The sequence below is a fragment of the Melanostigma gelatinosum genome, assembly GCF_949748355.1.
Source record: "Melanostigma gelatinosum genome assembly, chromosome: 1".
Taxonomy (NCBI): Eukaryota; Metazoa; Chordata; class Actinopteri; order Perciformes; family Zoarcidae; genus Melanostigma; species Melanostigma gelatinosum.
The window spans coordinates 3987131-4009872 of NC_136634.1; the positions used below are offsets into that span (position 1 = coordinate 3987131).

Genomic DNA, 22742 nt, shown 5'->3' on the forward strand with positions numbered 1-22742 from the left:
GAGATACTCACTTTTTGCACTTTATGACTTTGTTACGTTGGATTGAAAAAGGATGAATTATCGCTTTAATTAGTTTGCATCTAATTTAAAAAACATGCAAAGAAAATATTCGATATTTCAATTTGTCCTCATACATCATGTGAGCTCACTCCTGTGAAACATTTTACACCACATCACTGAATAATCACGTTTTTCCATGTTTCCGTTGTAATAATATTTTGGTATTGATTTAGAAGATATTGGAAATTTATTTTTAATAGTTTGCCATTAAAATATTTTTACAAAACTGAAGAAACGTTGAAAACCCAATATAAAGAGGTATGTTGTATGAATCCAGTGTGTGCATATTTTTTGGCATTATTTATTTTATCACTGGGTCACATTAAAAACTGCCTTTATTTTCCATCAAAAATATTTTTGCCAAATAAACAAATTAAACATGAGCGATCAAAAGAGGTGATAAATGAGACTAATATATATATTTATATATATATATATTATTATTTTTAAACAAATAAATATATTTCATTTTAAATCTATTTATTTATTTCAAATATATATATATATATATATATATATATTTTTTTTTTTACTAATACAGGTAAGTCAGCACGGAGATATTTGGGGGGAAAACATCAGTATTGTGTCAGTATTTTATTTTTTATTTTCCCAACATCCAGCAGTTTATCGCGAGCACAGACAGGTGAGCTAACCGGTCTCGTGATGTCAACACGGGGCTAGTCTGAGGACGCAGCACGGTCCAACAGTAAATCCACGTTGTTCCGGTAAGTTTGTACGTTTATCGAACAAAGCCACACAGTGGCGATAATCAAAGACTTTCAGTTTATGATCATTCAAATGTGTGAAATATGTGATTTTTACGTAACCGAGCGCCATGTAGCAGCATCAGGGCTAAACTAACTTCCGGTTAGCTCCTGTGGAAGAGTGACGTCATCGTGTCGGGATAGCTTCTTAGCTACTGAGCTAGCTAATGTTCCTGCACAACACGTTTGTGAAAGATGTTTACTGCAAGCAAGCTAACACTACACGTTTCTAGTGTTAACAATAAGTCGTATCTACAACATGTCAGTTTTGTAATTAATGATATATATATATATATTATTTATATTTCATACTATTTATAATTATTATATAATTATAATACATAATTGTGAATATATAGTTAACATTAACTACAACTTAATTGTAAAGCCCTCTCTTTATACTGACATATTATTTACATATATCCATATTTAATAGTCTACATACACGATTGCATTGCAAGACAACTTCCTATCAGCTTATGTCATTCACATGCATTGAGACAGGAATTAAACAGGGAACTTAAATCTGAACGATAACTGTGAAATGGTCTACACACAACACTGAACTTAAATATTTCTTAGCTGGAGCAGTAATGAGTTTCCTCTCTCTGGGCCATGGGGAATATATTTATCTTCCACTGTAGAAGTGTCCTTCATACATTAGTTACAGGTGGCTAATGGCCATGAAATGTATTTGTTTTATGAGTCATTCATTAGTATGAGCAGTGCACTCCAGTTTTTAGACAAAAGACTCACCGTTGCAAAGTAACGACATACACTCTCTGTGATATTTATTTATGATAGGAGTTTTAATACCAAGGATGCAATTAAAAAAACTGAGATGATTGTTTTAAGATGCAGGAATACAGGGCTTGTATTCAAACTAATGACTCTGAATTTGTGGATGGAGTCTAAATGTCTCTTATTATAAGTTGGCAGCAGATGTCTACTCTTAAGAAGATCCGCTCACTTTCAGTCTCATTCTATATGCAACCTCATGGAGATGCACAAGTGAAAAAAGAAGCTCTGCGGCAACATTGTCGACTGTTTTGCAGCCTTTATTTACATTTCAAAATCTATAAGAAATGACAATCGTAGAAAATTAAAATGATTACAAGGTAGTCTTTTTTTACAGCTGTGAGTACAACAGGGTAAATGCAAGTGACAAAAAAAACATTCACCAGTCACTGCCGACTGCGATTATAAGAACTATTTTTCATTTTATATTCAGAGTGTTGTTCTAATTCTTTCATGTATCCAAATCCACACGTGCACTTCACACCCGTCAAAATAAAATTCTTTCCCAATTACTTGAGGGCAAAGTTTACAGACGCAGCATTCAATACGGCCTAACAATCAAGTAACACGACACATTTCTGCACCGACATCAAATAAAAAGAACCCGATTTTTCAAATCTGGGTCAGACAGTTTAATAAGAATGTGTAAAAAAAAAAATGGACGTGTCATCTAACATTCGATATATGTATTTTTATCCCTGAGGATATATCCAGGCGCAGTTTGTGCTCGCGTGGTGAATCACTCGGGTAGGTTTGTGCCGACATCCGTCTTCACTGCGTCCACCAGAAAGCTGAGCTCGTTGCACAGTGTCTCGTGGCGGTAGGCCATGCGGATTTGTGCCACGTTCGTCCGCTGAATGTCGTTGCCTTGCGGTCCGTCCTGTCGGTAGTTTGGACCAATGAAGTGTTTCTTCTCCTGCAGGGTGAAAAGGTAAAGAAATAGAAAAATATCAATATAATATACCGGTAGATATAGATGTAGAGCAGATATAACGCATACTTGTGACCTCAACATGTGGTATTTGTGCAGATAGTTTGGTTGAATTGTTGACCTTTTCTATTTGAGAACAAGCTTAATAAAGGATCTTATCTTATGTTACACCGTGACTGAATGATATTCCTCTGTATTAGGACACAGTAGCATTATGAGCTCCAGGACAAGGTTTCATTTAGGACCGTTCCATAAGCAGTTGGATTTATTACAGTGATGTAGGAAGACCTTTATGGACCTTTGAAGAACTGAGACAGGGATTGTACAAAAGAGGAAGCACTCCTCATTATAGCGCAGGTGGGGCTAATATAATGTAATGTTTCACCAATAATTTGCTCATAAGGGGAAAGTAGGGGAAACATTTGAATAGGCCAAATTAGCTTAAACAAAGATATATCTGTATTGACAAAGGGAAGAAACCGTAGTCATGCCAGAAATATCTTCGAGGCCGTTTAGAAGCAGTGTCATCATTGTTTGTCCACCAGAGAGCACTGACACGTTTATTTTAAACGGTAGAATGTCTCTCAGCTGTTAAATTCTCAAATGTATTGGAACCGTCTTTGCTCGCTCACTGAGGGACAGAGTTCAGAAGAATAGCGTTAAACAGACAAAAGGCTCTGATTCTTCACACGACGTGAGATTTAAATCTTAGGTCAAGCCCCCAATTTGAACCTTATTTTGTTAAGGATTGGATTATTTTATGAAGCCTGTCTTGTCAGCTTGTAAACTGTGAGAAATACGTAGTAAAGTCCTAAAAGCCAGGTATGAAACTTTACCTGATGTGAGAGTCCGCTCTGCAACACACTGTTTCTGGCTATCTCACACAAGTCACAGGTGCTCAGCTTCCACAGCTGGGCTGCGATGGCGTACTCCTCCATCAGGGCCTCCTGAAAGGGTTAAAAGGAACATTTTACATTAATTTATTCGTACTCATTATGGCTTATTCTTATGAGAGTAATTTGATTACGTGTGTCCTACTAGTACAGCTGATATGGTTCGTCTTTGGACAGAAAAATGACATGAATTATTTTGATTATTGATTTTTTGTTTGTCGTTTATTTATTTAATTGTATTTAACAAAAATACTGAAACAGTTTCTTCAGTGTCTGAGGTTCCAGCTGCTCAAGTGAGAGGATTTCTGCTTCTCTTTTTCACAGTAAACCAAATATCCTTTGGGTTTTGGACTTTTGGTCAGTCTGTGAAGTTTTGATTGGTGTTTCTGTCACTTTTATATGACATTTCATTGACAAAAAAAACCGATAAACGGATGCATCGAAGAAAGGATCGGTACAATTATTGATGAAAAATACCAGTCAGTTGCAGCCCTTCCCACTACGTATCAGTTTAAGTTTCATCAAGTGAAGTCCCGGGGTTCCTGCACCACACACAGTATTGAGCATTATACTGATGCTGATAATGGCGTCACCAAGACAGTCCGCCGTAAAGTGATGCTGACTGCGAGGAACTTAAACAGTCATGTGATGCCTTCTGGTCCTGGTGGTTCTGACCTTGGTGTAGTGGAACTGCATGGGATCGTCAGTGGACAGCGACACACACAGGCCTTTCTGCAGGAACTCTCGTAGCGGGTTCTTGGAGTACTCCAGGAACAGGCTGTTGTTGCTCAGTGGGGACATGGCGATCGGGACCTGGGCCAGGTAGTACAGGTACTGCAACACTGGACTCTGTGGGGGGGGGGGGGGGGGGGTGTAGACAGCAAAGCAATGTGAGTAATACTACCGGAGTTACTCCAGGAACTTTACAAATGCTCTTGTGCTACATTTGTAGGGTTTCTGTCACAGGTAACAGCAAATTGTTTGACTTTGAGTATCAAACCGTAGCATGGCTTCAGGACTGCACCTTCTTGAGGTTGAGTCCGTGGGAGATGTTGTCAGACGTGAGGAAGGCAGAGACCAGGTGGGTGATGGAGCCGGCCTCGCCACAGTGGGGACGAAACTGGAAGGTGTTCAGTCCTCGCTCCCTGAGGAGGGACAAATAATGAGCAAAAAACATCATATGTCTGGTGTTTACATCCTGGCTTTATTACAGATGCAAAATACCTGCAGATCAGACTGGAAACTGAATTTTTACGAAGGAATCAGTGTGAACATGGCAAGTAACACGAGGTGTTAATTGCGTTGGCCTTCGATGTCATAAAATGACTCGGGAATCTTTGCACAGTTATCCAGGACGTACTTGCGCAGGTTGTTGAGCACCATGATGTTGGCGTACATGTAGAACAGGTAGTAGGTGTAGGGAGGGTTGTCGTTGGTGGTCCACGCTTCAGGCTTCGGGCTTTTGTAAGAGAACATGTGGTCGCTGTGTTTGGACTCGTCATCCACGCTGTCAAATCCTGTCACCTACAGGACAACGACGACCATGTCAGCGGCACATTTGTGAAAGGAAACTACACAATCATGCATGTTTGTTCATCAGCACCGCTCAAACGCTGGTGAAGTATGCAAGCGGCTCGTAGATTTGCTTCACTCACCAGCCAAAGAAAACAATGGCAATCTCCAATGAGTTGCTGGTAAAGTTTGCTCAGTCTGTTTCCAAAGAAGTGTCACTAAAAATCTGAGAATACTCCGGGCAAAACAAACAGATATTGGCTGCTACAGTATTTCACTTTAAAAGGTTTCTTGTCACAGATTCCACCGATCACTGGCGTACTTACGTATTTCAAGAACACATGAGTTGCTTTGTGCTTCTGGGGATTCACTGTAGCCTCAAAGAGGGGGAGGAAAATGTTCTGCAGCATCTTGGCGTAGTTTGTTACTAATTTCTTTGACTTGAAAATGTCACTGCAAGACAAAAGGAATCAAATGAACTCATCTTCCCGTTCAAAAAACAGATTTTTAGCATTTGTTTGCTTATTCAGAACAATTAAACTCTGACATTAAAAATGATCTTCTCAGGATTTCTTCAGCCTGATGTTGCCGCACACATAAAGGGATGATTGAAATCTATTCCACACAGTGAGGGATGCATCGTTTTAATGGTGTCGGCTCGGTACTCCGTATCGGCCGATATGGCCCAGGTATCGACACTGGAACTGAAAAAAGTCATGTTGTTGCGTCCCTGATGGTCATCCGAAATAAACTACCTGAATTTCATCAGTCATTATTTAAAGGAGGAAATAATACAACAATTGTGAAGATGAGGAACCTTTCATACAACTTATCGTCACATTTAAATGGACGCAGACAGCTTTGCGTTAAAAGAAGCTCGTATTATTATTTTACTGTCAGCACTCACTAGATCCTGGGAACTTGGATCATCCACCTCATGTTGGGCGAGTGGATCTTATGCTGGATGAACCAGGTTGCGAGGCTCTCCCACTCGCTGCCAGAGCGGCCGTAAATGGAGAGACGGGGCTCGGCGTGCTGGTACTTGCTGTCCTCCAGCTCTTTGGCCACTTCCTGAAACAAGACGCCAAACCACAGGACGCTGGTGATGTTTCTCAATAAAACAGAAGCGACCGTTTGTTAATTCTTTACGCAACAGATAACAAGTTGATTTCTAAATACCCATAGAGCAAGAGTACTTTAAGATACTTCATGTGGTCTAGTATCAGTTGTCCCCCAGCAGTGGGTGCAAGGCCTTTACAACCAAAGCAATTATCACCGAGGGTTCAAGTCTTTGGAATACAATTACACACAAAATACAGAAAATACACTGAATACAAACCACATTTACACAAAGATACACATGTACTTTAAGGAGGAGAAAACTAATTTATACTTTAAATAAAAGGCAAATAAAGGCAAAGGCCTGAACACCGTTGCTGTGAAAGATGATCTATTGTTATTATTGTTGTTATCATCAGTTTTATAATGCACCCATGCACTTTTGATTCTTCGAATACCTTGAGAAATTAATTAAATAGTTAAATAACAATTGAATTAGGTTGAACTTCAAGCTGTTTCATTTATTATTCTTTTTTAATACTGTTTTTAAAGTAAGTATTGTGTTTATTCGGCCTTTGTCAGTGAGCCGACATGCACAGTTTGTTGACTTTTCATAATTCCAGTTTCGCTTCATCCAACTTCAACCTGAGCAGAATCTAATGAAATGCATGAAAACACAGTTTTTAGGACCTCAGTGTGATATTAGTACTTAAACTCATACTACACCTTGATGAGACGTGCAAAGTATTCCCCCTTGATGTAGTTGTCTGTCTTCAAGTATATCTCTCGCAGCTCGCTGGCTCCCACTGGGTTGTATTTGGAGTTGAACTTGTCAAAGCGATGAAATGTTTGTCTTCCCTAAAGAGAGTGATTCGTGAGAGAGGGGGAATCTTGTGATCACGTTCTCCATCCAACAAAGTGTGTTGATTATTGTCAGATTACACATTAAGAGGACCTCGCATGGAACATAAAAATGATTGCGTAACACCACGTGAAACGCATCAACACCCATAATTGCATCCTCGTGTCAGTAAGCACATGTCAGTGAAAACTTCTGTCGCTATTCGAACACGACAAATGAAACCTCGGCATGCACGTGGAGTTATTACGTGATGACCTGATTTATTTGACGTTTTTTCTTTTTAGATAAATCATCCGAAGCGAGCCGGATGTTTGACTGTATGGCAGAAATGTGGCTGGAATTGATTGAGTTTGACGGTTATGAATTTGTTCTTACAGCGTGCACGTCCAGAGAGTCCACGGTGAGGTCGTAGGGGTCCTTGTTGAGTTTGTGGAAGACTTCCTTCAGCGTGAACCTCTGACCGGCCATCTCCAAGACCACGCGATCGGCCTCCGTCTGGTACGTGGTCTTTATGAATTTCAGCAGATGCTTCTGGTTCATGCAGGCAGCAGCGTGTATATGCGTGTCCACCTGTGTTGGACACGAAGCAGACGATGTGCATGACTTCGTTACAGCGGATCCATTAACTTCGGTTTATTTAGACTCGGGCCACTTTAGTTAGAAATACCTTCTGCTGTAGCGAGACGGCCCTTCAGAGTAAAAGCTCAGACTGAAGCAATGTCGGCCACATGAATCTTATTACATCTTTTTTAATATCGAGGTTCTATATCGTGATTATTTGCATGTGGAGCTAGATGTAAAAAAATACCAACCGACCTTTCTGACGTTGTAGAAGTCTCTGTGTGGAACACATTTCAGCTCTTTTAGCTCGGCCATTTCATTCATCATTTCATGGAGGTAGAATTTCGAGGCCAAGAAGTTCAACCGTCTGTGACAGTAGGTTTTTCTGTGAGGCATGGAGGCAAATGTAAGATATGTCACGAATCATTTCCTCAGGCACACTGCCCCACAGCTCAGGAAGGCTTTTTTGAGAAATATGAGTTAAAATCTCCATTGAATAGAATATTTGAAAACGTTTGTGCACTCACGTCGGGCCGTCGGCTATCATTGCGAGGACGTGGCTCAGGTCTATGGAAAAGGTCTCGAGGTCGGGGTACGGGAGGTTGTGGGGCCGCTGTTGTTCCAGGGCCTCGGCGTTGTCGTAAACATTAACTATGCCGTCCTTCATCTGCAGCTCGTAGTTCAGGTCCTCGGGAATACCCTCCATGGAGTACGGGTCCTCCCCTTCATGAGGGAAAGGCCAGATGTCTGCAGACGATGGGAGGAAATAAACAAAAAGGGCCAAAGAGTAGCACTCAGTTTACGAATCTGAACTCTAAAAATAATGTTTTTTGTAAACTGTTTATCTGAACCCTTTGAGATTATGAACCTTCTATATTTAGCTCCCACGTTCTCTTTGCCCGAATCCAAGTCTGGTGTAGTACAGCACACTTGATGGACCGGTTACAGTACACCGTGGTCATATCCACATATGTATCTGTATGCAGGACAGCTATTCCTATCTGTAGTCATGAATTGTTCGACTGACTTTGGCTCACACTCCCTTCACACAGAGAAGTCGTAAAAATAGACGTTTTGTTCATCATTACCATGCAAAACACGACTAAACGTAAACCGCACAGAACCGCTGACATCAAATGAATGTTGCACTCGTTGTTCCAACGCTTTTCTTCTTGCTGTTCTCTCAAGGACACCCATTGCATTGACTCGACTGTGGGAAATAGCCGGTGTTATATCTGTCTCTTGACTTATCTCTGCTGCTTTCTGCTCTCAGTCCGAGTTGTTTTGCTTGGACGTGAGAGTGCTGCAGTCGAGGCTCACTGACAGCAACAACAAGATATGTCACCTGTTCCATCACAGGGTCTTACACTTGTCTAGCGTGTTGTGTTGGTTGGTTGAGCTGGACAAACGGCTTTACTTGCACAGGTCTAGCATGAAGGTACATAGAGTTGGAGGGTCGCTGATTGGTTGTTCAGCTGGGGTTTTTTTTCATGAATGGATCCAAGAACTCCCAAAATAGCTCCTCCCACGTCGCACAAGAGTAAAGACAGGAGTATTAACTTAAAACGTTTGTCCAATGAGTAAAAGAGGAGGTTCTCTGATGGCCCTACCTGGCATGATCTCATCCTCCTCCCGCCACTTCTTATTTTCGGCGCTGCGGAGGAACCGGGCGGTGGTCCTGGGGAAGGTGTGGTAGGCCAGTCTGGAGTACTTCTCTCTGATGAACAGCGCCCCAAGCAGACTTTTGGCTGCCTGCTCATAATACTCAACTGTGATCTGGAAACGTCATGAAAAAAGTTATTACTTCACCAACAAATGGGTAAAAACATGGCCACACTTTGGCCAAACTTTGAAATGAGCACTGCAGCCTCACGAGTTTCTCTTTTACGTCTTGTGTCGATCTTTGCGCACAGCCACTTCTTTTAATGAAGATGCTCATTTTTTTAGTGCAGGGAGATGTGATGAGCATGAAGCCACAGTTTCAAGTGCATGTTATGTGTTGACCCTGCTTACCCCTGCACAGTAATCTCCACTGATGGTCACTCTCTGGAAGTCTGGAGAGTCCTCTCTGGGCAAAGCTTGTGCTGTGGTCGAGTCCAGCGTTGGGGAGCGGGCCCAGTCACCATCGCCGGGTATCTGCGACGACACCGTCTGCGAACGCTTCAGCTTGAAACTCTTCTTCCTAGTGACGCACGCGAGAGAGAGGACGGCCATTACTCGCTCACGTCTTTTCACCTCACACGTGGAGATTCGAGACGCAAAAGGGCTGCTGCACATGAAGAGAGGCAGATTTGATCGAACACATTTCCTACTTGTTAGCAGACTCCTGAGACTGCTGCGCTGCCAGCTCCTGCTGCAGCGCCCGCTCCCTGTGCTCCTGCAGGCCGATGGGACAGTCCTCCGGCACGTTGAACAGCGACAGGGCGTCATTGGTGTCCTCCTCTTTCAGGGCCGAGGCGTACACCTTCTCCGCCAGCACGCGTACCTTCTCATCCACCTCGTTCATCGACAGTCTTTTGAAGAGCTGCGGCACTTCTGAGGGAGTCGAGAAAGATTTGAGTTTCAGCGAATGTTTTCTTTTTTGTTTTGCTTAAAAAAGCACATCCGACAAAAGTGTTTATTACAATTAATAAAGATGTGAATGATGGAGTGGTTCTGGGCAGAGAGCTGTTGCTCGTGCAGGCCTACAGTGGACGCAGGCTTGTGCCAAATGACATCGTGTGGGCGACTGTGGCTAAGTGGAGAGCTCCTTCAATCAGAGGGCCGGCGCTTCGTCCCCGGCTCGTCGCATGTCGATGTGTCCTTGAGCAAGACACTTAACCCCAAAATGTCTCCCGTAGCTGTGCCTGCAGTTGTATGAATGTGGATGGCACATAAGGTGGCACTTAGCCCCTGCCATCAGTGTGTGAATGGGTGAATGACGACAAGTAGTGTGAAAGCGCTTTGAGTGGTCGGAAAAGACTAAAAAAAGCTCTTTATGTTTGGTGGGCAAGAAGAAAAACCACAAACTGGTGTTGGAAAAAGATAAAATTATAGAAATGACATGCTTACATGACCTAATAGCCACGTTTTTAAAGCGCATGTCAGTCCCCTACTCTCTGTTCACTGCACTGAAGTAGTTCGTCTGTGAGGGAGAACTAACATCATGTTAGCGGTGGCAGTGAAAACAAATACCAGCAAGATAAACATGAGACCTCCGAATATGAGCTGGCGGTTAGGGGGTGGCGGGGGTGAGGAGATTCACTTGCCATGTTTTGCAATGCCTCATCGCAACTCACCAGTAAACATGTCTTGAGTGGCTGCATGTCCTGCCAACGCGTCGGACAAGTTACAGTAAACACAGTTAATCAGGGTCCTGGCTACGGGTCAGCCTCTCTGTGATTACAGCCCTGGGAAGGATATGCTGTGTTATTTGTCGGCTGATGCATCGTTGTGTTTATTTCTTTGAATCCAATAGCGTGACATTATCGTGCAGTTTAGGTCTGATCTGCATTAATGACTGGCGGCGGAAGATGAGTATGTGAACGAGGCAGTGACGGATCATGCAGGCTCTGTGCATGCAGGCTGAAATTCCAGCGTGGTGTTGTTGAACCCGTCAGGAGATGCAGTGATTAAACCAAGCGAGAGTAGAAGAGCTGTGAGACAGGACGAGTCAGATAGCAGCTGCAGGCTAATTCCTGCAGTGCAAAAGACATGTAAGCATTCAGAGATGTATGTTCATGTGCAGAGGTGGCTCACACAGATGCTGAAAAGAATCGGCTTTTATGTTGAAGACTGTTGTGGTCAGATTTTTAAAAGAACTTTTGAAACAAAAGTGGGTTCAGATTTATCTGACTGCTTGTGTTAATGGTTACAAAAGTAGCCATGTGCAGTAATATAGAAGATTGTGGATGCAATACATCAAGATGCATGGAGAATGGGTACGTGTGTGACGGATTCACACCTCTGAATGACTGTAAGAGTGGTTGACAACTGTTCCTCGTGCTTTTCATCGTTGCATTTCGCCACAGTAGTCTTTTAAGTCGGTCAAACGTATCGTCCTTGTTAGCGCATTTGTAGAAACTTTAAAACCAGATCAGCGCAGCAACAGCAAACTTAAGTAAACATTCTCAAAGAATCTGCAGATAAGTATCCTGATAATTCAGCTTTTTACCATAAATGGAAAAGGAATGTCTGCCTCTTTGTTGTTAGAAGGGCAGTTATTAGCATCACTGTCGTCCTCTTGACCCTTTGGTTGGGAAAACAATCATGTTTATTTGTATTGACCTGATCCTCTTACATGCTCTTGGCACGAGGAGCCAGGCTCCTATTTTTAAACGTGAGACCCTGTGAATTCATATTTTGAGTCGCACAGCAGAGTTGTGTTTTTAAATAAACCTTTGGCAGCCAACTGAATCCCACTGGTGTGAGATCTACTGTTGCTATTGTCGCACATGACATTGGCACAATTGTTCGACTTGCATATTTGGGAAGCCGGCATTTGTGACGAGCCTCTCGACTTGTGTACGTTCTCTCTACCGGAACAGCTGAGCAGCCTCTCGGGTGACCTTGACCTATACTTCCTTCATTATAGAACCCTGACACACTGAAAGCAGTCTGTCGGGGGGGTCTGTTAACATACGTCACAACATTTCTAAAGATATGCACATTTGTGTTTTGGAAAAATAGAAAAATATTTAAAAAATGCTCATTAAAATGCTTCAGTACCTAGAAATACTCTGGAGTACTTACCTACATACAGTGAATACTCAAACCACAGACGTTGAGTGACTGAGCTGTATGTGTCTCTTACCTTCCTTTGTGATTTTGGCCATGACTCTGTCTCTGCCTGGTGAGTCAAGTATTTCAGCTGTCATGTGTCGGCTCCGGTCTCTTCTAAGACGATAAAGCTCTGAGCTGTCTTTGTCTCAGAGACACTTCTAAATGACTCCTCTGGTCTGGTGCCTGCAGCTCTCTCGGCTCTACGACGCTTCCTCTCCTGGCTTTTCCCTCCTACTGCCTCGGTCAAGCCTTGCTCCTCTGTTTATGTGACACAGTGCATATTATGCAGCTGCTAGTTGTTGTTGTCGTGAGTGTCCCTCTCTACCTCCTATTTTAGGGCGCTGAAAGCGTCATGGCAACAGGGGCTGCTAATCCAAGCTGGTATGTCGCAACTGGCTGCTAACGTGTGAGCGGCTATCTGTGAGACGGTGGGGCAACGAGGAGGGGGTGGGATATGTACGACCGCTCAAAGGTGATATAAAGCCACGGGGAAATGCATTTGAAAAATCTTAATTTTCCCCAAATGACAGTTAAGTATAGCTTCATCCACTGACTGTGAATTTAAGGACCATGGAGATTAAATGTGGAATGTAAATAGTTTTTATTGAGGCAATTTAAAGAATCCATTGTTGACCAAAAGCAAACAGTCCCAGCTATTGTCCATGGTGGAGCTAGCATGTAAGGGTTCACGCTGCTACAGTCAATGTTTCAAACTGCAGAAAGTCATGTCAACTAATTTATTTAACAAGAAATATTACTTCTTTAATGTGGTAACGGTTTAAGAGAAAAGCAGTGAATGCTTTACTGTGATCTCATGTGGATGGTTCACACTGTAACGAGATCATCACTCTGAATACAGTGCAGAGGGATGGAAGGTAACGTCAGTACTCGTAACTGTGTATCCTGGTATCCAAAATAACTCGATCCAAGATCTGACTGAAACAAAGTGAAAGCAAAGCATGTCTAAAGGAGGAGTGTCCGTCTTCTCACTGAGAAATGGGGCTCGAACAACTTTTACCCGAAGTCACAAAATGATCCGTTCACAAAGCTATTGGTCCGGGCTTTTTCTTACAGTTCTGTGTTATTATTTGATGAAAACTCTACACGGTCATTGTAGCTCTTCATGTTGCCGAAACTGTTTCCTGCTCAGTATTTAGCACTGCGATGAGACAGGAATGTGAAGTGGGGTGGTTCTGTATCGTCCTCGTCCAGCACCGACGATGGAGGGACACTCTGATTTAGCAACAGTCAACAGATGCACGGTGAACTGTGGTATACGTGAGACTATTGGTACTTTATTATTATGAATGTGTGGACTATGTTCACACTACACTGGACTGGACAGGAGTGTCTCTGGGTTCCGTCGGGGTTGAGGGTCTGAAGATTTTGACTTAGAACGATACAATTTCACAATTTTTGTAGCTCTCGTAAAAGCGATGAAGTTGGCAGCAACACTCAAGGAACAATTGTAGCCCGAGGCGTATAATGGAAGGAAAAACCCTGCAGGAATATGTTCTCACCTTTCCCCAAGCCTGGTGAAGACCGCTGCTTGTGAAGGGGCGTATCCCTTCTCTTCATCTTGATCTGCATTGAGAGAAACAAAGCTTGAATTAGCAGTGGACTAATTCAGAGTTTAGTGGTGTCATATCTCAGATGTGACTTCTGAGTGAGCTGGTGGAGTTTTCAGAGTCTTCAGAACCAAATTAAAGTTGTAAAGTTGTCCGACACGCACAAAAAGAGAAACCACGGACGGCAGTCGGTTGAGAGCAGTTCACTCGAGATGCTCTGTTGCTTTTGGAATTTCCTGTTTTTCTTTTTGTTCAGTCAGAGGGCTTATGTACACAAAGCCAAACATTACAGCATTAACACTTGAGTCACCATTGCATCTGTGAAGGCTCTGCAGTAACGCTGTACTTACACCAGCTTTGTGTCAAATTGCACATACATGTATGTAAATGTGTAGAATGAGCTTTATGTGGAGAATAGATCTGCGTGTTTAAGCCTTGATCTTAGTAATTTCTGAAGGTAAACATGAAGGTAAGGGCAACAAAGCATTGACCAGTTTCTGTGAAGACTTCTCCGCCCAGTGAGGCAGACTCGTGCATCCTTCTCAGGTGTACAACTGAACTTTCCTTTGAAAGACATGTTGAGGCGCGTTGCGTTTCTGGGGGACTAAAAAGGGCCGGTCCTGGAGAATGGAATGCACTGTTTGCTGCTGGGTGGCGTTTTGAACATATAAAGTATGACAAATATAACCTTAAAATCATAGCTGAGTCTATTTGTGTCTGTTAACAACTGCACTGTATCTTTGTATTGATGTGAGTTGAACTGTTCAGCTCAGTGGAGGTTCTCACTGAGATAAGGGACATGGCTGCTTTCAGATGCTTCCTGCTTTTTGTGTGTTTCATTGTGACGCACTGAGGAAGGATGACTGTGCATTTTCAGAAAGTGTTAAAAGTGTGGTCACAAAGGAGGCGACTGTTTTAAGATTGGTGGTTAAAGATGATCATGACCATAGAAAATACATTTTATTTCCCAAGTAATCTACACTTCAGCTTTTAGTTAGAAATGTATTTAATTTTGCATTGATAATGTGTTTTTTAGTTAAATTTGAATTAAACTAAACATACCTCTTGAATTTGAATACGGCTTAAATGTTGCTCAGTTTACATTTTATTATCCTCTGTTGAATTAACACATTTTAGCCGCTTGCTATCAATAACTGTGAAATGACTTGCCTTGCAGAAAGTAAGTAAAAGCTGGTTCACCATAAAGGTCAGCCCACCTTAAGGGAGCCTGAGCCGGAGTTGTTGCTAACTTCAGTGCTAACCTCCTTCACTTTAATCAGCAGCTTGCAGGTGGTTGGCCAGCAAGACACAGGAACTTGAGTCTTGAGGAGTTCGAGCATTTATGTAACCACAGCACACCCTGCATGCAAAGCACTAATCTCGCCGCATCCCTGGTTGCCTTGAAATTTGGTTCAGACATTCTTGGTGCCCAGAGGATGACTCATAATATCTTTGGTGATCTTCAGACTTTTCCTCGAGTACCACCCTGAGGTTTGCATTTGTGGTTTTGAGTATAAATGCCTCAACAACTATTAGATTGCCTTTATATCACCATTTTGAATGTATCCAAAAATCTGTGTTGTGATGTGACCTTTTTATTTTTTATATCACGTCTTATTCGGCTTTACAGGGCAAGGAGGCATGGGACAACATGAACATTTCATGTCACTATTATGCTGGACGAAATGATTGCGATTCATAATATTATCCAACTGTTCATTAAAATATGCTTAAAACTCTTAAAATGGCACTTAAACATACTGGAGTCACTTTACCTTTCATGTGTTCAGCTGCTTCTCTTTGGCCAAAGACACACTGTTCATATATTGTACTCATTCAATGCATTACAGCAGTGGATGTTGCAGACATACCTTACGGTGATCTGCACTCTACTAGGTGTTGTTTTTATCTGCTGTTTTTTATCGCTGTCTCCAGTGCCAAGTGGAGTCAACCACACACGTCTTTGCTTTTAATTGAGGCTGTGACTTTGCCAATTAAAGTTCCCCAAAGTTGAACTCCATGCGACGTGAAGATGAGAATTTGCTTTGCCAGCGGAAGCAAATGTTCACTTGCATTGACTGGCAGTGAATGGGAAGCGAATACACATACGTCAATGTTAATTTCGCGCGTAGGATTGTTTCATTAAAGGGATGGTTCGGGTGTTTTTAAAGTGAGGTTGTAGCAGCAAAAATGTATTTTAGCCTCCTAAAAGAAAGACCGACTTAAACAAAATGAATATCTGTTTAAGCGTACGCTATATTTAGAATATCTTCACTCCTTTTCTTGACATCAGAAAGCGCTTTTCGGCATGGAGAGTGAAACTTATCTTCGCTCTCTTCAAAGCCACAGGACTCCTTTGACAAAAACAGATGAGTTTCACTCTGTTCAGTTCCATGGCGGGAAAATATTCTAAATATAACGTATGGTCTGTTTGTCCAAACTGGGGGCGTGCCGACCATCACTTACATTAGGTAATACACCGACGGTATTATAAAACACCCAAACTACCCCGTCCAGTGAATATATGAGGATACGCATTTGGCTTTAATGCTCATGCGAGGACAGCTCCTGTAAATCTGAAGTACTGATTTTACAATAACTTCACTCTTTCTCTAACTGCTGTGTTGCTGCCAACAGTTTAATGTGATGAACAAGTAAAATAGTGTAAGGCGGCTGCTCATCACAGCTGATAGACGATCACATTCATACCTGTGGGAAATGTATAATCTCAAATCTACCTGACCTGGCTCGTCTTTGCACTGCGTGGGAACAATAGTTTAATGTTACACCTGCAGACACATGAGCAGAGTGTTTTGTACAAACTCCACAGAGAAAGAGCTGAGGCTGAGAAACAGCTCTTCCATTTTTTGCTCCTGAAATTAAACAACTTATTCTATTTCCTCCATTCTTAAACATTCTAGATGCTTTCTGATCTGAAAAAATGATTAATATAGAACTGAAAATCATCTCCCACTTCAGAAATGTGCATCTTTACTTTAGAATAGAATCCTCCGGAGCAGAAGTACAGCCACGGTATTTCAGTCACCAGATACCACCGTGCAAAGAAGCGCAAGCGCTGGAAAGAATGCAAGAGTGCTGGAAACGATAAGATGTGACGATGGATACAAGGCCTAAAGAAGAGAAGTTAAAAACCCAGGTGCAAAGAATCGTAGTTAATAACAACAGATGTGACCGCAGTGTACTTACTGTTTGAAGGGTCGTGCACAATGCCGGCGCTCGAGACCCTTATTAGGCTTCAGGGGACAGAAGACAAGTCTTGTCGGAGCAGCCTCCTCCAGCATGCAGACACACGACCGGTCGACTCTCTCGCTGCCGTTCTAGACAAATGTAACGGTGCAACGAGTTTTAACTGCTTTAAAATTTCCACCACTCGGAATGAGGAAGTGATCTGTGTCAGTTGTTTGTCAGTGCAGTAGAGGAAGTGCTGGAGGAAGCTTGTAGTTGCAAACTGGAAACTATTTATAGGTCCCACTCATGTCCGTTTATTCAGGGTGTAGGCCAAGGTGCAGTTCATTGTGAAGGCAACATCATGGATTGCATAAAAAGGTGCATAAAGGACCTGTATCGGACACTATTTCTTCACATATAAATCATACGTTTTATCTCAATTTAAGGTCGAGCTCATGATCGGGGTGTCCCCTAACCGCTGAAAGACAGAAGACGTTGACCATTACAGGAAGTTAAACTCCTTAAAGTTGTGACACAGGTCAGGGCTCGATTCCGCCCGACTGGGTCGACTGGTGTGATGCTGAAAGATCCAAAACACCCAATGATGCCGTGTTGCTTTTCTGAAGAACAACTTGTGATTATTACCTTTGCCACGTCTTCTTTATTGTCTCGTTATCGTACCTTATCAGAACTCTGCAGGAGTGTTGAGAAGGTAGACCTCACCTCCGTCTCAATTACCTTTTTAATTCTCATTTAATTATAATAGTGCTTCTCATTTAGAGACATGTAGGAGGGGAAAGGGATCATAATTAAAAGAGAATAAAAAGATGTTCATAATCGTTTTAAGTGTAACACTGAGTGTCAGTGGTACACATTTGTTGGTGGAAAGTACAGGATAGGGTATCTGGTGTCAACTGGGGCTGATGGATTCAGAGTGGTGGAGTAAAGACGACCCCGTCCTCTGGACGGTGGAGGACACTCTTCTGTTGGTGAAGTCCCTCTCATTGCCCCTGGACGGCTGCATCACAATTCATATTCTCTGCACGACCGCCTTAACTGCTGTTAAACTACAGTATTTTACATCACAGTGTTTCTTGTTGCTGTCCAATAAATGCATCAAATATGACCTTTTGATTCAACTGTTATTAGTGTAAGACTTCGATTCTCTTCCCCCGAAGGCTATATTTACTGTAATCGAGCCACTTTAAAATCACAGCAGGGATTTCTCTGGCTTCAGATATATTGATGTTTGAGAGTTAAAATTAATTACTAGCGGCACATAAATCATTTACACTTCATTAACAAATAGTTTCGTCATGGTTGTCTTTGTTTTTTTAGATACTCAGCAGAACATTTTGCAGTTAAATATAACAAACCTGTCAGCGCTCTCTGGTGGACAAACTATTTATATGCGTCAGTTTCTAAAATACTTCAAACCCAGTCTTTGTTTCCTGCTGTGTAACGTCTTGTTACGTATCTTTATATCTACTGATTATACGTCGTAATGGCAGATTCATTAGCCGACTTCTAATTATATATTAGATTAGATAAGAAAACTTTATTAATCCCTAGTGGGGAAACTCTTTTGCCACCCAAAAACTCATACAGACGACACAGTCCACAGTACACAACAACACAGTACACCGCAGACAAAAACATATTACAAAGGATAAATAACACCAGACAATGCCATATAAAACATGATGACATCAGAAAGATAAAAACCTGCCTAAAGGACTGCTGCTGGAACGAAAGACCTTCTTAGTCGTTCAGTAGAACACTGAGTGATGGATATCTGGGATTTCTAAGAGTTGAAATATCTCCCACTTGGCGGGAAGAAGTAAGAAAGAGTTGAGATGTATTGCATTACATGGACAAACAATAATTGGCAACATATTAATTCTCTTTTGAAGAAATTAGAAAGTGATGTAAAGCATTACATTGATATAATCTCGTCGTTCCAATAAGGACGTTTTGATGAAATCCTCCAGATTTCTGGTGAAGTTGTTTGTGACTCCGTGAGGTGGAGGTCAGATTCCACAGTGATGATTATCTCTAGCTCGTCTTCGTTCAAGTGTTCCTGATGTGAAGAGGACACTGTGCCTCTCTCTCCAGTCATCAAAACTTACATTCCTCGCAATTCGAGGAGCATGTTGACACGAGACTGATTTAGTTGCATGTGTTTCTTTGAGTTCGTGCAGCTGATGAATCATGTGTTATTTTTAGAATGGAATGTAAACCATTGAGGATTTGATTGTATTTTACTACACGTACCATCATAACATGACGAGGCACATGAACTATTTTGCCTCCTGACATTGTCACACGCATGCACTTAAGCAGAATGTTCGGACATTAGGTCACCACATAACATAGAAGTTGCTTGAAGTTCTGTTCATTGTTGCATTCATTCATTCATTTATTTCAAAAACAAGGACGTTGCCTCCAGCTGAAAACCATTACAGTGCCTGCCACGTTCCACCACATCAAGAGCATAAATCATGTTACCTAACAGCATGTCAAGTCATTTCAGCGTAAACTAGGATTTATGAAGATACAATTCAAAGCTCCGGCTTTTGACAGCAGAATATTTCGCGTACCCACAGGGAGTGCTTTGTTGGAGCTGCGTCGGCCCTCGTGTGTTCCATGTGTCCTGCTGTAAAGCTAGATGGCAGCACAGCACTTTTATTATTCATCAGCCCTACTTCAGGCTCTCCATCACTCTCCGTGGCATCCAAAGTCCGGCCAAAAACCAGAATACCACTTTGCAGTTGTTCTTAAGCTGCTACGTGAGACTTGCACCCTCCAAACAAAAGTCTTCTCTAGTATGATTAATAAACAATGTTACAAAAACACAACAGATAACTCAATGAAAAGGTACTAAATTCACATAATTATTTGCACAGTTGAGATACATACTTCATTGAAGTTAAAAATAAAAAGACATGTTTAATATGCATTTGGCTGTATAAAAATATAGTTTTATTGTGTGCTTTAATATAAGGTCGCTTTATATTTCCTTATTATATACAAGCTGGTAATTATATATTTTTGACATCGTACATATTGTTTGAATTGCACTTCACAAGCAGTTCACTGGTGAAAGGATCCTCCTGCTTGAGGCAGTTTGGGGTCCAGTAATGTCAGTTTCTTGATGGAAAACAAATCAAAAACATCCTCCGCGGCCGCGGTTCCTCTTCACTTCACGGGTATTTCAGAGAAGAGCTGCAGGAATTGTCTTGTAGCTCACATTGGAAGCTGAAGAACAGACAGACATTCTTGTCAAGTCGCGCAGGTCTGACTTGAGTTCATCCATAAATCACACTCTTAATTCAGACACACTGAACCCTGCGCCTAAGCATGCACACATCTATAATCGCAATCTCGCTTTCATCCAGAGGGACCTGAGCAAAGTTTCCTCTGAGGTTGCAAACCGTTCGTTTTGCATATCTAGTTGTAAATCTGTGGACTTATCTTGATCTGCTGTGAGCAAATAACCCCAACAAGGATTCTCCTCTGCCTCTCCATGCCTGTGTTTAGGCCACTGTGCGTGTGCTATTGTGTCTGCGGACTCGCTGACCAGCTTCAGTGCTCCGTCTTTGTCTTCCTGTCCGGAGGGCGAGCTGAGCGGCGTCCAGGAGAGAGCGGCGGCGGCGGCGTCCGTAGCCTTTTGAGCCCATCTTGTTCCCAGGGGCACAGGACTTGAGCTCGTTGATCTGGTGCAGCCGGTGGAGCAGGTCGTGGTACACGCATGTGACAAACTTGCAGCCGGATGATTTGTTCGACGTTGACCTCCTGGATCTGACATGTTGTCCAAAGCTGGAAAAACAAAACAAAAATGTACGCTCTATTTTCAGACTGCTTTCCAGGGTTGTTAAATCTCAACAGTCAACACATAAAATGTTGACAGGGTTCAAACTTAAATTGATGACGGGGTTTGAACCCAAGTTTAAATTCATGTGAACGTATCGGTGCAATAGAGGACAAATCATCCACCTTCTTCAGTTATCTTAGACATATCTCTTTTCTCACATTTCATTTAGTATTCCTGTAATGTTAGACTGCATCTGGGGGGGGCCTTCAGATACTTAATACATGCCAAACCTCAGCCATCAAATGTGAGCAAATGTACCATCAAAATGCAGCTGTTCTTGTTACCTTGGTGGAGGCGAGACACCTTTTGCATCGTCGTCCTGCTGCGGTCCAACGGTGACGTCATCCTGCTGCTCGTCGGCTGTCGCTGAGCTGCTGCAGAGGTCTCTTTTCACGCGGCTCTGCAGCCACACTTTAAACCTGCCACAGAGAGCGGGAGAGGTCGTGATGGCACAAACTAGCTAACACAGACTCTAAGGTACAGACACGAAGTGATAACATCAGTACGACACAGCAGCACACGTCCGAAACATAAGATGATTTCACTCGATGCCAATGGAGCATTTTCCTTTGTTACGAACACGTGGAAAAATTGCATGACCGATAAATCTGCCAGGGTGACCTATCGGCCGATGTTTAACTAAACACAGATGTATCGGCATATCTACTGGGAAACAAGACATTGTAGAACAGAATGGCAAAATGTTTGAGGTAGTTTGTAGACGGTGTCTCAATTACAATGTTTGTCCACTGGGACACGGCTTGTTTTTAAGTTTTGAAAACGCCTTTTACGACATTTCTTGATCAATATTCTGTAGTCAGTAACTCAGGGATCCTTATCAAACATGGCTTCAATCTGTTCTGACCGATATCGTTCAAAAATCTCAATATCCGCCTCAAACATCCAGTATCTGTCGAGCTATGGCAACACTGAAATACTCCGACTGTTATTGTGATGTTTTCTGCCCTTTTTCTAACAAACATTACTTGCTATAAATATCTCTGGTATTATTAAGGGCGCGCACCTGATTTAAATGTTAAAGGGACAACTGAACACAATGTTCTCTCAGTGCTCGTCGGTCGGGCAGCTCACCTTTTCTTCAGGCTGGTGTTGAGCTCCCCCGCGGTGCCGTTCAGCAGTGGCAGGACGGTGGTGAACACACAGCAGCAGATGACCGTTTGCAGAGCTAATCTCATTTTGGCTGTCAGAGGTGAAGATCAAGAGATTATGTTGAGGTTAGCTGTAAACTGCTGCCACACATGGTGATTGGTCAATCTCAGACAGGATTGGCTCTGTAGCTGCACAACAGAGTTGGTTAAGAGTCACAGTCTGTTGGTTTGTCAATCACAAATCAATATTAATGTATTTCTGCAGGTTATTTTAGAAACATCTGTTCATCAGTACACCCAAAACCACTGACTAATAACTCCCTGTCCTTTAAAGTCACATCCCAAATTTCAATTCAGTCAATTTACATTATTAAACACCTGAAGAACTCTCCAGCAGTCTCTTGAAAATAATCATAAACTTTCATTAAAATTGTGTAAAAAGTCACTTACCTCTGGCTTGGCCTTGTAACTTAATGTAGAGACTTTATGATGCACATCCACGTGTGCTGTGTACCTTCTTTTTTTTAAAGTTGTTTTGTTTTCTACGGTTGTCAAGACTTTACCATGAGTTGTAGTCTGAAGTTTACGCTGCTAACATGAGAGGCTTTATAGGAGGAGGGAGGGAGCTGTACCTGAATGCCAGAGCCAGTGGGAGGGACTGGGACAGTTCATGTCAACCTCATCCACCCCACATGTAGACACTCAAACCAAAAACATGCAGGGATTATTATCGAGTCAGAAAACCCTAATGCTTACGAGTTTGTGTGAGCCTTGATTCTGATTCAGTGCACCGCTTCTCTG

The 22742-nt window shown here is 42.3% G+C and overlaps 2 protein-coding genes across 3 annotated transcripts; both read right to left on the reverse strand.

Annotated features, from left to right (window-relative positions):
- Positions 1-1821: 1821 nt before the first annotated feature.
- ampd3b (adenosine monophosphate deaminase 3b) lies at positions 1822-17133 on the reverse strand. 2 transcript variants are annotated; one of them, XM_079266047.1, is made up of 16 exons: positions 16977-17133; positions 13722-13785; positions 9753-9975; positions 9454-9622; positions 9051-9216; positions 7968-8187; positions 7696-7825; positions 7255-7449; positions 6744-6875; positions 5866-6029; positions 5285-5411; positions 4807-4970; positions 4471-4591; positions 4122-4295; positions 3390-3500; positions 1822-2538 (listed from the first exon to the last, which is right to left on the reverse strand). In XM_079266047.1, exons 2-16 carry the CDS (start codon positions 13777-13779, stop codon positions 2362-2364), a joined length of 2331 nt encoding a protein of 776 aa, XP_079122173.1. In that variant the 5' UTR covers positions 13780-13785; positions 16977-17133; the 3' UTR covers positions 1822-2361. The 2 variants fall into 2 exon arrangements, with proteins under 2 accessions (XP_079122173.1, XP_079122172.1); XM_079266046.1 differs by lacking the exons at positions 13722-13785; positions 16977-17133 and adding an exon at positions 12233-12501 and having other exon boundaries at positions 1824-2538.
- Positions 17134-19296: 2163 nt separating this feature from the next.
- Positions 19297-22514, reverse strand: admb (adrenomedullin b). The gene is made up of 4 exons (XM_079267149.1): positions 22392-22514; positions 21925-22033; positions 21117-21251; positions 19297-20777 (listed from the first exon to the last, which is right to left on the reverse strand). Exons 2-4 carry the CDS (start codon positions 22026-22028, stop codon positions 20495-20497), a joined length of 522 nt encoding a protein of 173 aa, XP_079123275.1. The 5' UTR covers positions 22029-22033; positions 22392-22514; the 3' UTR covers positions 19297-20494.
- Between the last annotated feature and the right edge of the window lie 228 nt (positions 22515-22742).